Source organism: Prionailurus bengalensis, chromosome C1 (genome assembly GCF_016509475.1).
Source record: "Prionailurus bengalensis isolate Pbe53 chromosome C1, Fcat_Pben_1.1_paternal_pri, whole genome shotgun sequence".
NCBI classification, from domain to species: Eukaryota; Metazoa; Chordata; class Mammalia; order Carnivora; family Felidae; genus Prionailurus; species Prionailurus bengalensis.
In genome coordinates this window covers 103,713,297-103,730,090 of record NC_057345.1, presented here as the reverse complement: position 1 = coordinate 103,730,090, position 16,794 = coordinate 103,713,297, and the positions used below count along the sequence as shown (strand labels likewise).

At 40.3% G+C, this 16,794-nt stretch overlaps 1 protein-coding gene across 1 annotated transcript in view; it reads right to left on the bottom strand.

Annotated features, from left to right (window-relative positions):
* Window positions 1-16,794, bottom strand: part of CHD1L (chromodomain helicase DNA binding protein 1 like) — a 58,616-nt gene that overhangs the window by 27,712 nt on the left and 14,110 nt on the right. The window contains exons 3-11 of the mRNA XM_043576019.1: window positions 15,055-15,161; window positions 14,395-14,509; window positions 13,758-13,789; window positions 10,766-10,847; window positions 7,367-7,529; window positions 5,563-5,718; window positions 4,769-4,861; window positions 3,336-3,432; window positions 1,271-1,344 (exon numbers count right to left, since the gene is read on the bottom strand). Coding sequence (XP_043431954.1) covers window positions 1,271-1,344; window positions 3,336-3,432; window positions 4,769-4,861; window positions 5,563-5,718; window positions 7,367-7,529; window positions 10,766-10,847; window positions 13,758-13,789; window positions 14,395-14,509; window positions 15,055-15,161 — 919 coding nt within the window. The remainder of the gene's footprint in view (window positions 1-1,270; window positions 1,345-3,335; window positions 3,433-4,768; window positions 4,862-5,562; window positions 5,719-7,366; window positions 7,530-10,765; window positions 10,848-13,757; window positions 13,790-14,394; window positions 14,510-15,054; window positions 15,162-16,794) is intronic.

Genomic DNA, 16,794 nt, shown 5'->3' with positions numbered 1-16,794 from the left:
CTCTCCTGCTCATGCTCTGTCTCTCTCTCAAAAATAAATAATAAAACATTTAAAAACAAAAGAACTCAACATAACATAGCTCTCTGGATTTTTGAAATACATGCGGTTGACGTATCTGACAGTCGTGGAGTTAACAGTCAATTCTGACTATCCCAACCAACCCTGAAGCACACTGTGAACCATGCTGCATGGCAGTTTCCAATTGTGCCTCGACAGAGTTCTTAACTTATGCAAGCAGTAAGACAAGCACTTGGGAGTTGGTCAGTGAGCCTGCCCAATGGCCCAGCAGCTTCCCTTCAATGAAGCTACAGATTCTCCACCCATCACCACAGAACCCTGTCAAGAAGGGGAATCCTACTCTCAAGCGCTGTTTGTGAATCTAGAGATTCCTCAACATGCCTATGGCATTTCCTGACAAGTGTCCAATGGACCAGGTATACTACAGTACTTGGAGGGCATCAAGTGGCTCTGAGAGACCTACTCTGAATTCATGTTTTAAATTTGTACGGTCTGAAGCTGATACTCCTTCACCACTGATCTCATGAACAATCAATGTTACAGCCTTTTCCCATCATCCCACATACATTTCTTTCAAAGTTTATTTATCCTGCTGGAGTGAGCACGAGCATGCAAGTGGGGGAGGGGCAGAGAGAGAGGAAGAGAGAGAATCCCAAGCAGGCTCTATCAGTGCAGAGTCCGACACAGGGCTTGAATGCACAAACTGTGAGATAATGATCTAAGTCAAGATCAAGAGCCAGACACTTAACTAAGTCATCCAGAAGCCCTCCACAATAATTTTATTATATATTAAACAGGATACCCAGGTAATAACTTACATTCCCTATTGTTTATACAGAAAAAAAATTCCTTTCGCTTGGCTGATATGTGGGATCTCTATAATTTCATCTTCTCTACTGCTCCTGAACAAATGCTCAAATGTTGGGTTGAATGTTACAAGACACTGAAAGTTCTTTTTTAGCAAGCATTTTCAAATCACTCAACATTTCTGCAACTCACATTTCTTCCAGTACCCATAATTTTAAATCACATCGCCAGTGGGAATGTGTGTGTTTATTTCTGCTCATGTGTCTCTACCCAGCTGTCAATCCTTGTGTGACACACCTCTCTCCTTACTTTCAATCTTCCTTTGGTTCAGGCTAATGTTCTTTCACTACTTTCCTCTGTAATATCCCCACACCCCAGATTACTCTTCATGGACCTGATGGACTGCTAAAAAGGCTTAAGCAACGTAATGGCCAAGGGATGTCACCTCTGTAGTCCATGTAGTCTTGGAGAATATCCAACATCTGGGTCATTTGGGAGAAAAGTAAAACTCGATGGCCCCTGGCAATAAAGAGAAAAGGAAAGGCTGCCAACTCTAGGTATTTAAGGTGAGTTTCCCTCAGGTGAAACCTACCAAAGAATACAATTACCAAAGGGGAAATATAAATATCATAATCATTTACAGAGACTTCCTCAGACATGCTAAATGTTCCACATAAATAGCTCCACATGTAGTCATTCATATCCTGCAGAGCACAAGTTCTCAAACTGGAGTGGGGACATTCCCAGGAGCAAATGTCAATGCACTAGAGGCTATAGAAAGTCCTAGTACAACCAAGAAACCTCTTTCTAGAATGTCAATTTACTAATGGAGAGAAAAATACACTTTCTTTTTAACAGAAAAATAAAGAAAGATATAGGAAGAATAAAATGCAAAATTCAAATGCACAAAAGCCCAAGTCAGAAACCCCAAAGAACTTGGGGTCAGCCATCCATAGCCATTCTCTACTTGGGGAGTATAAAATCACTAGCCTCTCATCTCCAGCTATATTAGTTGAAAAGTCGTCAAAGTATCACTTTAGAGAAGCAAGGGGCAGGTGGCATCTCATATCCCCTACAATACATTAAAAAAACTTATTTACATGCAGGGAGAAGAGAGGAAAGGAAAAGGAAAAATGAATTAAGTCAAGAATGAAGATGAGCCTACAGTCCTATGTTATCAGGTATTATTTAAGTTTTCATAAAGAAATACGGCACTATCAAAACAAGAGTCTCATTAGGAAAACTAATTTAATCTGAGCTTGCGATGCACATAAAGGAACAATTATGAAGAACCCTTTCAAGACTCTAGCCCCAAATACTTGGAAAGGACATTGAACTTGAAGCCAAGGGCCTCAATTCTAATCCCATCTCTGTCATTTGCTGGCTGTGTGACTTTAGACAAGTCATGACCACTCTGGGCCTGTTTTATCACCTGTGAAATGAAAAGGTTGGACACGGGGCGCCTGGGTGGCGCAGTCGGTTAAGCGTCCGACTTCAGCCAGGTCACGATCTCGCGGTCCGTGAGTTCGAGCCCCGCGTCGGGCTCTGGGCTGCTGGCTCAGAGCCTGGAGCCTGTTTCCGATTCTGTGTCTCCCTCTCTCTCTGCCCCTCCCCTGTTCATGCTCTGTCTCTCTCTGTCCCAAAAATAAATAAACATTGGAAAAAAAAAAAATTTGAAAAAAAAAAAAAAAAAAAAAAAAGAAAAGGTTGGACAGAAGATGTTTATGGGTCCTCCTCTACCTCAAACACACTTATAGTAGATATATCACAGCCAATAAAATACGATAAGACATGCAATTATTTGATTTGCACATTCCTAATGTTGGGTGATTTCGCCAAATCTGAGATTTTGAGGTTAGTTCAGGCCCACTTGGGGCAGTTGTCCCATAGGGACAAGTTAGAAACCCTTGGGAAGTTGGGCTTTTTCTAGACTCCTCTGTCCTACTGGAGACCAGAAGGATTAGGTAGAGGCTGGCCACCAGCCTACTGAACACTTAGCTGAACATTTTGAGGCTCCAGAAGTGACTTAGTCTTCTGCTACCCAATTCATGTCTCTGGGAAAGAATCCCCCAAGTTTGCCCTGAACCAAATGCCACAGGTTAACCAAAGTGAAGATTTACTAAGCCTTCATTAGGTGCCAATTAATGCAAGGTACCAGCAAGTAATTAAAAAAGAAATGCTTGATGTTATCTCTTTGTGGAACTAAACAATATAGCTGGAGTGATAAGATTAATACCAATTAACCAGACAACAGATTAAGGCAGTGCATTGCCAAGTGCTAGATTTGGATCCTAGGTGCTATAGGAATTCAGGAAAAGGAAGGATGATTATGGAGGGCATGGGGTGGGATGGGGATGGCTGTGGGTGTAGCTGGCGAGAAGATGGAACCAGAATCGGGGTCTTAAAAAAAAGGAAAACTGGAATTAGTCTCAAGAAATCAATGAGTTGTTCATTATTCTGGTTTTAAAAATCACCAGCTCAGAGCAGAAAAATGTGAACCAACCACCTACCTGGAATACAGGAATGCCAGGAGCTTATCCAGTAGATGAAGTTTCCCACTGGCCTCGATCAGGTGGTCTCCAATTTCAAAAGGCTCTGGTTCCACACCTGAAAAATGTGTCCCCAGTCAGGGCAGACTCCTTGAGTAGAGAAGCCAAAGGCAAGGCTACAGCAAGAGGCCAAGTTCCTTCTGATAATGGGCCCAAGTCTCATCTCTCTTTGAGGTATTTTATAATTACGTGTTTGCATGATAATCTCAGTGCTGCTTAACATCAGTCACAGAGCCAATACCCCCAATATGACAAAAAATGTCCATTCAAGGAACAAGCCCACTCTTTAGGAAAAAGAGGCACAGGGACATGCTAAAGTCCAGAGAATTGAAAATTTGAGACTCTCGCTTGAGAAAACAAATCAAGAAATACAGCTTAGATGTATAAACTAGTAATTCTCAAGCTGGGGGATGGCAGTCAGAATAACTTAGAGGGTTTCTTTCAAAATCTACAAGTTCCCAATGCCCCCCTGCCTTAAAAAAAGATTCTGAAATGCACCTGATTAAGACTCTGCAATTCATAGTACTACCTGGCAAACACTCCCTTAAAAGAACTGCAGCAAACCCTCCACATTGGTCCTACCCATTCTAGTGCTCCCACGGCCGCAAAAGTCCTGGAAGCGTCCCAAAGGCTACCTGTCAGAATGACTCAAAAAAGCCCTAGTCTGAATGAAAATGAAAATACTACATATTGAGATGTGCGGTGTGTAGCTAAAACAGCATTTAGAGGGAAATTTGCAGACATCTCTAAGGTACAGGGAAAGCAGCAAAGGAGGCTGAGAAGGAGTGGATACAGGCAAATGGAGAAGTAATAGAAAGCATTCCAAAAGCCAAAGGAAGAAAGTGTTTCAAGAAAGAAGTGATCAACTGTGTCAAAGGTTTTAAGAGGTTAATTAAAATGCGAAGGGACAACCATTGAAGATATCACTGGTAAACTTGCAAAGTTCAATGGTGATGATGAAAGGCTGGCCATGGAGTGGGTTTAAGACAACGGGACATCTAAACACGAAGACATGATCCTTAAATCCAGATGAGACAACCCATAAAACAACTGGCCTTGATTCTTCAAAACTGAAATTTCATGAAAGACCAAAAAAGGCAAAAAAAAAAAAAAAAAAAAAAAAAGCAAAGGAGACAGCCAAATATAATTCAGGATCTGTGGCTGGATTTGAATTTGAAAAGAAAAATCAAAGCCATGGGGAAGACATTAAGGGGACAAATGAAGAAAGTTGAATATGAACAGTATACTAAATTACACCAACATAGAAAAATTAGAAAGAAAATGGGGAGAACACTAGACAGTAAATATGGGCAATTCTTTCAAGAATTTTGCTATGATGTTGGCCACAGAAATATTCATGAAAAGCAATGTGAGAAAAAAGGGCACTGTCTCACCATCAAACAAATACGGGTGATCCACACACTTCCGAAGCTGGGACAAGACATTCTGAAGTTTAACTTTCTTTGCTGTCTCATTTTCAAATGCAGCTGTAAACAGATACACAGGGAGAAATGGACTTTTGAACAAAAACAAAAAAACTCAAAAACTCTACATTTCCATAAATAACCTTATTTATAACCTCCTAAATTTCACTGAATTGCATTAAGAATTAGCAGCATATTGGGGCACCTGAGTGGCTCAGTCAGTTGAATATCCAACTCTTGATTTCAGCTCGTGTCATGATCCCAGGGTCATGGGATCAAGCCTACATTGGGCTCTACACTGACCATGGGGCATGCTTAAGATTTTCTCTCCCTCCCCCTCTGTCCCTCTCCCCAATGCGTGCATGCTCTCTCTAAAAAAAATGCAAAGCGGCAGACTCCGTTTCCACTCCCAACTCCTCCCAGTGAATCTTATTCAACAAAAAAGGTGTGCAATATGTTAAATATGTGACAGGGTGGAAAGATGAAAGGTGTGACTGGCATACCTAGAATGTTTGCTTAACTAACTGCTACACAGTATGGACAATTGGGTGGGGGAAGAAAAGGAAATTTCACCAGTGCAACAACCAGTAAAGTCTGCGTTATAGTAAAGATACCCCGCACAGTTTCACTGCAGCTGACTGAACGATATTCAGAATACAAAATCCCATCCCATATTGCTATACGAAGCATGCATGATAATAAAATATTCCCCTCCATGAAAATCACATCCTGAGTTTCTAAGCAATCAAGTGCCCTCTGATTACCTAGGTCTTTCATCAGAATGGCCTTGTAGTATTTTTTTTGCAATGCTGACAGGCCATGGTATATCACCACCTCTGTCTTCTTGGGAAGCTCTGTAGCTACTTCGGCTTTCACTCGCCTCAGCAGAAATGGCTGCAAGAGCTTGTGTAGTTCATTTGCTGTGTAAGGAAAGAAACCAACAACACAAGAAGTGTAGGACAAAATTTTCATACTAATTCCACATGCTAGACCAGTCTTGTCATTTTTCATAATACAGGTGAGCCTTGAACAACGTGGGTTTGAACTACGCAGGTTGACTTAAGTGTAGATTTTTTTTTCCCCCCAACAAATACACTATGGTACTGTAAATGTATTTTCTCTTCCTTAGGATTTTCTTAACATTTCTTTCCTCTGGCTCACTTGATTGTACGAATACAACATACAACACATGTAATGCACAAAATATGTCTTAACTATTTACATTATCGGTAAGGCATCCAGTCAACGGCAGGCTATTGGCAGTTAAATTTGGGAAGTCAAAAAGTTATAGCAGATTTTCAACCATGGGAGGGCAGTCAGCACCCTACCCCTGTACTGAAGGATCAACTGTGTTTCTTTCTTCACCGGGTTCTTTTTCCCATTTCCTTCTAAAACTATTCCTGGCTCTCAACTCAAGAACTAGGAACACTCAAAGAACTGGATTTTTATTAATAATCTCATTTGCATGGAGTTGTACTGTTTCCAGGATACTTCTGCACTTAATTTGATTGACTAGCATAAGGGTTTAGAAGTAAGTGTAGGACAAGGACTATTGTCCCCATTTTTATAGCTACGTTAAGCAAGGCTCTGCGAAATTAAGCACACTTATCCAAAGTCACACAGCTGGATGTTAATGTTGCATTCAAACTTAGTTCTTTTCACTTCAACGCCCCTGCTCCTTCCCCAGGGGTCATGAACTTCAAAAACTAGCCTGAGCTGGCATTCTACTCCATGTCGGGTTGCCAGGTACAGCAAACAAGATACAAGAATGCAGTGAAATATAAACTCCACATAAACAACAGACACTTTTTTAATAGGAGTATGTCCCACGTAATATTTGACGGGCTGTCGTGTGTTTTATCTGGACCCTAAACATGGGGGCAACGAGAGCAGGCTTGCAGGATGGGCAAGGTGTGAGAAGCCCTTCCAACTCCTACTCACCCAGGACATGCACACCCACTGGCAGGCCTGCCTAGCATTGGTGTTGAACACTCGTCCCGGGATAATACTACAGGGACAGAGAATTCTACGAGGCAGAGGGGCAAGGGTGCAAGAGGCAGACCGCAACTGGCAGCTGTACAAACAAGGATGCTTCCTGCTTCACTCCCACCATGCATCCATCCCAGACTTCTGATTTTGGTGCACAGCGAACAGAAACACCAGTGCTGTGGAATGCTGAAGAGCAGTTCGGGACTCTGGCACCCCATATACTTTTCTGCCTCAGGTAATAGCATAGAAAGTTAACAGATTACAAAATTATAGAAATGACAGGTGAGGGGAAAAAAAAAGTCTGCAAACCAGCAGACACTTTCCATTTCTTCCAAAAATGACCCATGAAGCCCCACTGTAGAATCATGTAACAAACAAATAAGAATCATGAATAGCAGACAACTGGGAATGACATGAGGGGATCTAGCACCACCTTAGTTTTGGGTGGCTCTTTCTCCCTAGAAGGTGTCGTCTGGTTATCAATTCTCTTTCTTTTCTATCTATAACCAGTGTCTATTATGCACCAGGCCAGTTTCTGGGCCCAGACCTCTTGGCATGATTTGTAGGAAGGGAACTTGCCTGACTCGGACTCTTTCTCGATATCCTGGTAACGCTGAACAAAATCTCCCACCTGCTCCTTGGGAAAGACATCAGGCTCCACAAAACTGAGGAGGGAGTAGAGCTCTTGGAGGCTATTCTGGATGGGAGTTCCGGTCAACAGGAGACTGAAGACTACTGAGAACTCAAATACATAAAATAAAAATTAAAAATCCATAACCTCGGAAAGCAAGAGGTTACCCATAAAAACCTTTACATGAGTTACCCATGAAAACCTTTACAGAGAGAGGCATGATTTAATGGGGTGACAATGAAGACATGAAATCAGAGGACTCAGGTTCAAGTTGTATGCCAGCTGTTTGATGGTAGGAATAATACCTCTTCAGTTTCAACTGTAAGAAGGGGATAATAATCCTGGGAAGGAGAAACTGTTACAAGGAGGTGAGTAAAATCACTATGTGAACTCTGAAGTACTACATGAATATTCAATATGATTATTATTGTTCAATCTTTGTGAGAATTCAAGCAGTATGTTACTACCCACATGGTGAGTCTATTGAGACTTCAGAAGCTCATGGTATATACTCAAGAGTTTGAAAAAGCTATAGCATCAGGCCCACCACTACAAGCAGGAAGCAAAAAGATCTAGACTAAAAGAATGTCCTTTTATAAAACGTAAGTGTATCACATCCAAAACATCAAGACTTCTGGATGTTTCTGAGCCTCATACAGCATAAATGAAAGAAAGTCTTTAAATTTTGAGCAGGTGATGAGAACACCAAGAGTAAGAGAATAATGAAATAAAAGGTTAGGAAAAACAGTAACAGATACTAGGTTAAGCAAAAGACAAGCTCTAAACTGACATTTATAAGAACTTATACCATTTGAGTTAAATAATGAAGCAAAACTGGAAAGCCATATCTTATATATTTCATTTAAAAAAATGAAATACAGTGTGTGTATATGTACATATATACCCTTATGTATATAGACATACTTATTAAATACAAAAATACAGTATATTTTGATTTCTAGAATAACAATATGCATACTTATATGTTTAGGTGTTCATATGCACAGCAAAGGATATGGAAGCAGATATGTCAAATGTTAATGTATGCAGGGGAGTAAACTATTAATGACTTTTATTTATTTTTTAATGTTTTTTTATTTATTTTTGAGATAGAGACAGAGCATGAGCAGGGGAGGGGCAGAGAGAGAGGGAGACACAGAATCTGAAGCAGGCTCCAGGCTCTGAGCTATAAGCACACCCAACTGACTGAGCCACCCAGGCGCCCCTAATGGCTTTTATTTTTATTCTTGTGTTTCTGTATTTAGGTTTGGGAAAGGGTCATAAGATGATACAGCTTTGTAGTAAGGTAACAAATGAAATGCAATTAAAACTGATTTGAGAATGTCATTACTATTTTTTTTTTTGCAATCTCTTTTATTTTTTTTCTTTTTAAATTGTCTAATCAATGTCCATCCACTCGTGCCTGCTCTGCTTGTAGGACAATGTTTTCATAGTACTTCAAGTATGGGAACTGGTCAGAAATAAATGCTTCCAATAACCAACTCAAATTTTTATAATATGTGTTCACCAAGCAAAGAGCTGGGGTGACCGAAAAAGATGAGGGCTGCCGGTCACTACAGTCAACTTAGACTGTCACATGAGCTCACGTACTTATTCAAAGTAGTGTCCATTTTATCACTGGGTGAAAAAAATCTGGAGCTGATCTCGTTGTATACAGTATTTTATAAACTTTTCTACATAATCTTCCACAGCAGCCTTACTCTGTCGAGGTACCGTACTTACTTTGTGAATGTACTTCGTAAATGTAAACGAGGCGTAGCATAAATTGTAGAACCAACTCCCTATGTTTCAATACAAACTGCTTCCAACTTTCACAAACAAGCTGAAAACAGTATTAGCCCACCTCTCAGCCCTATCAATAAATGCATTTCTCTCCAACCAACAAGTCGTCTGCGATTCAAACCTCACCTAAAAAGGAATGCTTAGGGGCGCCTGGGTGGCGCAGTCGGTTAAGGGGCCGACTTCAGCCAGGTCACGATCTCGCACTCCATGGGTTCCAGCCCCGCGTCGGGCTCTGGGCTGATGGCTCGGAGCCTGGAGCCTGTTTCCGATTCTGTGTCTCCCTCTCTCTCTGCCCCTCCCCCGTTCATGCTCTGTCTCTCTCTGTCCCAAAAATAAATAAACGTTGAAAAAAAAAAAAATTTAAAAAAAAAAAAAAAAAAAAAAAAAAAGGAATGCTTAGATGACACACAAAATTTCCTCACATAATCCCTGAGCCTTAGTTTCCTTATGAACAAGGAAAGGCTCTGGGGCCAGCAATAGAACTTAGTTTCCCCATTCCAAACCTGGGGTTCCTTTACTACACCCGCTTCTCCTCTCCCATTATATTTTAGTAAACTGGCATGGTAGTTTATGACGCAGTGTCTTATGGAGTAAGGTGCCAGAATATGACAATCCTTTGGGAAAAAGATACTGTTAAGAGTCCCAAAATGAAGGCAAACACAGAGCAGAGTCAGCCCCACCAGGGGATAGCAATCTCTGAGACTGGACCAATAACAGTGACCATATCTTCATCAAAATATCAAAAACTCCAACTTTTAGCCATTAAATACAGAATTCAGACCTAAGACTTTCCTCTAAGTCACCTCTAATCTTATTATCTGATTGGTTATAGGACAGGGACCAAACTTCAGTGATGGTCACAGGAATTCACACATGTGGTCTCATGAATAAGCCTTTATGAGGTCAGCAAACAGAAAGGCACTTCTTACAAGCTGTTCCACTGGCTCCTCAGAAAAGAGGGCAAGGCTAGGGCTACACTGACATTTCTCATTTCTCACTGTGCCAGAATGATGGCAAAGATCAAGAGAAGGGAAGGAGATCAAGGGTGTCACACTCAAAAGTATGACAAAGACAAGAGAGACTGCAGCTAATAGTCAATGGCATGCAATGGTCTCTTTATGACTCCATGTGAACTGTCAAATTTTTTAAGATGGTAAATGGGGGGAAGGGTACAATATGTCAGATATAACTGCTATTGCAGACAGAAGAGTTATAATAAGATTAATTTTAAAGAACTACCCCTTTGAAGAAGATCAAAAGAGAGCTGAAACATTTCTAAAACTATAATGTATTTTACTGGGATAGCATCTTATTACCTGATAACCAGATTTCAGTACACGTTATTTCCTGTGTAAAAGATGAGAGGAAGGAGCAGTGAGGCCATATAAGTACTACCTCTGTCACTCACGAAATGTTTATTTAGCCCTAGAGAAATCGGGACTGAAAAAAAAAAAATGTTTCAACTTAACTAACTCTACACAGGCCTAAAATAGTATTTTTCAAAAGGAGATTATACAAAAACTAAGACTATCCTGTGAGTTTACCTCTGAAAGTGTCTTATGCAGCAAGGAGCTTTGGTTTTTCAACCTGTGAGCTTCATCCACAACAAGAACACTCCAAGGGAAGCTGTGAGAGAAAAATCCAAGCTTTCAGTTTTGTGTAAAAACTCCAACATATATCTTATAGCCAAAAAGTCTTACCATAAAAATAACTATTGTTGGCAAGACTAATATTAAGCCCATTCTATTAGAAACACACTCAAGTTTCTTTCTTATCTGAAAGCCTGCCATGTACATGAGACAACATCTGGATAAGGCAGTAAATTTAAGGGAATTTTTTTCCCAAGACAGGAAAGACCTGTGCATAAAGGCAGAAAAGAAGGAGCTGGAGACAGAAAGCAAAAGGAAACATTTATGACCACCAACTATGTGCCAGACACTGTGCTTGGAGCTTTATGTCTGTTATTTAATCCAAAGGAATATGGTGAGTAGACATTACTGTGCTCATTTTACCAACAAGGAGACTAAAGCTCAGAAAGATTAGGTAACTAGGTCAAGGTCATAAAGCTAGAATGCAGTGGAGCTGAGATTTAAACCCAGAAGAAAAATTATGAGAAACTGGTGTCACAGTAGCTTAAAAAGCGTAATTTAAAAAAATGGGGAAGCAGTGAATAAGATCAAATGTTACAGACGTCCAGGAAGATACATCTGTTGGATATACTAGTATGGAGGTCTTTGGTGGCTACTTCCAAAGCACATTTTGTAGCATAGTAAATTACAACAACAGTTTCTCAAGACCTGAGCCAAAATCAAGAGTCAGAGGATTAACTGACTGAGCCACCCAGGCGCCTCAAGATGTTTATTTTTTTTGAGATGCTCTTCAAAAGTCTCCACATGGGGCACCTAACTGGCCCAGTCGGTTTAGTGTTGCACTCCTGATTTCAGCTCAGGTCATGATCTCGTGGTTCATGAAACTGAACTCAATATTAGGCTCCATGCTGACAGCACACAGAGCCTACTTCTGATTCTCTCTCTCTATCCCTCCCCCACTCGCTCTGTCTCAAAATAAATAAAATTTTTTAAAGAGGGGCGCCTGGGTGGCTCAGTCAGTTAAGCATCGGACTTCGGCTCAGATCATGGTATCATGGATCGTGGGTTTGAGTCCTGCATTGGGCTCTGTGCTCACAGCTCAAAGGCTGGAGCCTGCTTCGGATTCTGTGTCTCCCTCTTTCTCTCTACCCCTTCTCCACTCACGCTCTCTCTCAAAAATAAACATTAAAAAAAAAAAAATTAAAAGAAAAAGTCTCCACAACACCAAGTGGTACATTTGGATGTCTCTTTGCCATTATTAGCAATGTGGCCTCAGCTGAGTTACCTAATCTCTTGCTTCTTCATTCAGAAGATCTATACTTGCCTACTAGGCTTTTCATGAAGGTCACCTAGGATACTTTAAGTAATCAAAAACATATATGTAACAGGGTGCCTGGGTGGTTCAGTTCAGTTGATTAAGTGTCTGACTTCAGCTCAGGTCATGATCTCAGTTCATGAGTTCAAACCCCGCGTCGGGCTCTGTGCTGACAGCTTAGAGCCTGGAGCCTGCTTCAGATTCTGTGTCTCCCTTCTCTCTCTGCCCCTCCCCTGCTCACACTCTGTCTCTCTCTCAAAAATGAATGAACTTAAAAAAAAAAACAAAACCATTTATGTCCCAATTTTCTCACCTTTTGAGACTTCCCACATCCTGCCTTGTACTATGAATATCTGTATAGTGCCTCTCCCTCTACTGGAGTCTATGTCCTCTTAGGGAGCTCTACAGTTTACTTTCCTGGCACTGCTGGTAACTCCCAAACAGTGTCTTTCCAGAGAAGAGATCTTCAACAAATATTACGTTAGATACTAATTATAGAAAAAAGAAAAAGAGAGGGAAGCCTATTTTCTTCTTTAAAAAAAAAAAAAGTTTATTTATTTATTTAGAGACAGAGCGTGCAGGGGAAGGAGAGAGAGAGGAGGGGAGAGAGAGAGAATCCCAAGCAGACTCCGCACCGTCAGCATAGAGTCCGATGCAGAGCTCGAAATCACGAACTTTGAGATCATGACCTGAGCTGAAATCAAGAGTTGGACGCTCAACCGACTAAGCCACTCAGGCACCCCAAGCCTATTTTCTTCTTAAGAAGAGTAAGATAACATGCTTACTTAAAGGAAACTTATGGGTTGGAAGTCATGAAATCTATGACTGGGCCTTCAGTATCTCAAAATAAGATGAAAACAGAAATCCAACTCAGAAGAAGCTAGATGAGAACATTTAAAATATTGAAGCACTTTGAAAACAGAAGTTTCTCCCCACCTAACCACATCAAAACTACGCATGCTTTGGGGAATGAAACCATGTCAATGTACCTTTTCTTATGTACCTAAAGTCTAGCTAGTGTTGAATTTACCTTGTAACTGTAGTCTCAACCCTATACTGCAACATATCACCCATGGTATTAGGTGGTATGGAAGAATTAAATCTAAGCTTCCTATGCATCATGAGCTGATGTGAAAGCCTGAAAGCTAACTAATTAAAAGTATATTTAAAACTCCCTTCCTAAAAAGTTAATTTCATAGCACTGACTGCTACTTTAAGATACTTCCAGGAAAAGGCTCAAATAATTCACCTCCTATATTGCAGTAAAATCTCTAAATAGCAGTCCTAAAAGGTATCTGCGCAATCTGCAAAGAATCTAGTATTTATTAACCACCTGTCACAGACACCTTATTTAATCCTCACAACAGCCATCCAAAGTAGAGATTATCCTCCTTTTACCAACAAAGAAGCTGAGGTTCACTAAGGTTAAGTAACCCAGGGACACACAGCTAATGAGTAAGGGCTAGACTGCAGGACTACTCTACGCCACACCAATCTGTAAGTAAGACTCATGGAAGACATACCAGGAAGATGTGCCAGACATGACATGAAACATAAAGTACTAAAACGTAAAGGAAAGACGTGACTCTCATGATATACTCAACAGTTTCTGAAGTACCGCAACATACTCACGATTTTAGAAATGATGAATCTTTCAAGCAAATCTGAAAAATTAAGGAAAAAGACACATTATAAAGGCTAGTATTAATACAACTGATATTAATAAACTAGTTTCTTGTTAGCTAAATCTTTATACTTTAGGAGAGTTAAGTCTTAATCATTCACTAAGTAAAAAAAAGTTGTGAGCATAACTTCTAAGTAGCACTATCTTGAAGAAAAACAAAACCTAGGCAGGAGTAAGTGGAAGGTCTTGCCTTCACTTTAAGACTAAAAACTTCAAATGAGACTGGAACTGAGTACCCTCTACTCTCATCCTGCAGTAACAGGCAACCCCTCAGCCCACAAAACCCTCTCCCCTGCCTGCCTCCTCCTTCCTCCTATTCACTGGCCAACAGGCAGCTCAAATGCCACCCCCTTCACCGGGGCACCTTTGCTCTTGCCGCACCAGGAAAGAAGAGACATTCAGCAAATTTGGAACCCAGTAGTCCTTCACTTCCTTTGGTCACAATCCCTCTCTGACAATCTAATGAAAGTAGACTTCTCTCCCAGAAAAATGCATGCTCTCTAAAAAAATTAAACCTAATTCCAGTAGATTCTCCAACCTCTACGGTCCCAAGGTTAAGAGTTCTTGATAGAAATAAATTCAAACCTCATAGGTAGTTAGCAGCACATGAAAACGTGACTCTTGTTTCAGGTCTTGCTGTAGGTGGGCTCTCTCCTCCTTGTCACCTGCATATGTTACACAGGAAAGCCCTGGAGCAAATCTGGATCCAAGAAAACAGGCAGATGAACACCAATGTACAGCCAAAGGGAAGGGTGTGCATATCTAGAAAATTACATTTCATGGAAGGATTACTGACATGCAGACTTCAAGATGTCCTGCAACCAGAAAGAGTCCTGAACTCTGAAATCTTATCTATGGTAACAGGTAAACCTATAGGTAAGTTTCTGTGTGAACAGACGGAAGGATCAGATGAACATCTACAAGGGCCTTGTGCTAATTCTAAAGAAAAAACTATTTTTTTCCATGTTGGTTACTTCCTATGTCACTGTGAAAAAGACAGTTTCTCCTTTAGTTCAGCAAAATTTACTGAGCACCGTTCTGTGTTGTTACTGAGTAACAATAACACCCACTTAATCCTCCCCCCATCAGATTCTGTCTCTACCTTTATTGCTCAGGTCAGAGTATTCTGGAAGAAATAAAATCACTGCTTAGGACAATATGTTGCTTTATCACATTTCACTATCACCAGAAAAAAAAATCATACTCAATGTAAAAAACAAAATTTCAGCTACATCTACTCTGTACCTCTCCATCTCTTCTGTCCAGTTGCTCAAAACAGACAAGGGGCAAAGAATCAGAAATGGTCCTTCATCATTTAATCTTCCTGCCAAGTAAATGAAGAGAGCAATAGTCTGGAATACACAAAAAGAAGGCAATTTTTATAACATTTATTACTTTTCCGTGAGAAACAACCACAAAGTTCCCACAACCTTGTAGGGAACACAAACTCTTACAGAAGACTTGGTGTACAAAACAATAATGTACAATCTTCCACACAATGGGAGAGTCATCCAATCCTAGAGTGAAATCCTTTAAGCGTAAATATAATTGCCAAAGAAATTCATGGTACTCAATTATATCAATAGTTAACAAGCAATGAAGCTCAGTATTTATGTAATTAACCCTGCAATGCAAAGGGAAAAAATCAGGAAAGACAAACAGAAATAAATGAAAAAATACAAATAATGCACAAGATCAAGAACACTCCAAAAACCTAAGGCAAGGACTTCCAAGATGTGACTAAAGATGACCTACCACGAGGTGGCCTCCGCTGCTTGCCACACTCTCCTGAGGGAGGATGCCTTCCTTCCTAACTCCCTCCCTCCTTTCCCTAATGTTTGCCGTCCTTCCATGTGCATTTATAGAGCACCTTCTATTTGCTAGCACTGTTTTAAGTTCTGGAATATAACACTGAACCAAACAGACAAAACTCCTAGCTCTCTTGGAACATATGTTCTACTGAGGAAAACAAACAATAAATAATTCATAAGCTTAAGTAGGCCTAAAAAACAAAAATCTTTGTAAAGCCAAATAGGCACATTTTAGGATAAGGCTGTACACGCAGCCTTTAAAAGTTTCTTAAAAGGTTACTATAGGGGCACCTGGGTGGCTTAGTCGGTTAAGCATCCAACTTCGGCTCAGGTCATGATCTCAAGGTTCATGGGTTTGAGCCCCGGGTTGGGCTCTGTGCTGACAGCTCAAAGCCTGGAGCCTGCTTCAAATTCTGTGTCTCTCTCTCTCTCTCTGGCCCTCCCCAACTTGCACTGTGTCTCTCTCACTCTCTCTCAAAAATAAATAAATATTTTTTAAAAAACTTTTATGGGAATGCAAGCTGGTGCAGCCACTCTGGAAAACAGTATGGAGGTTCCTCAAAAAACTAAAAATAGAACTACCCTACAACCCAGCAATTGCACTACTAGGCATTAATCCATGGGATACAGGTGTGCTGTTTCGAAGGGACACAGCAGCACTAACAATAGCCAAAGTATGGAAAGAGCCCAAATGTCCATCGATGGATGAATGGATAAAGAAGATGTGGTATACATATACAATTGAGTATTACTCGGCAATCATAAAGAATGAAATCTTGCCATTTGCAACTATGTGGAGGGTATTATGCTAAGTGAAATTAGTCAGAGAAAGACAAAAATCATATGACTTCACTCATATGAGGACTTTAAGATACAAAACAAATGAACATAAGGGAAGGGAAGCAAAAATAGTATAAAAACAGGGAGGGGGACAAAACATAAGAGACTCATGAATATGGAGAACAAACTGAGGGTTACTGGAGGGTTTGTGGGAGAGGGGATGGGTTGAATGGGTAAGGGGCACTAAGGAATCCACTCCTGAAATCATTGTTGCACTATATGCTAACTAATTTGGATGTAAATTTTAAAAAATAAAAAATAAAATTTAAAAAAAAGTTTATTAAAAAATAAATAAATAAATAAATAAATAAATAAATAAATGTCTGCTGTGATA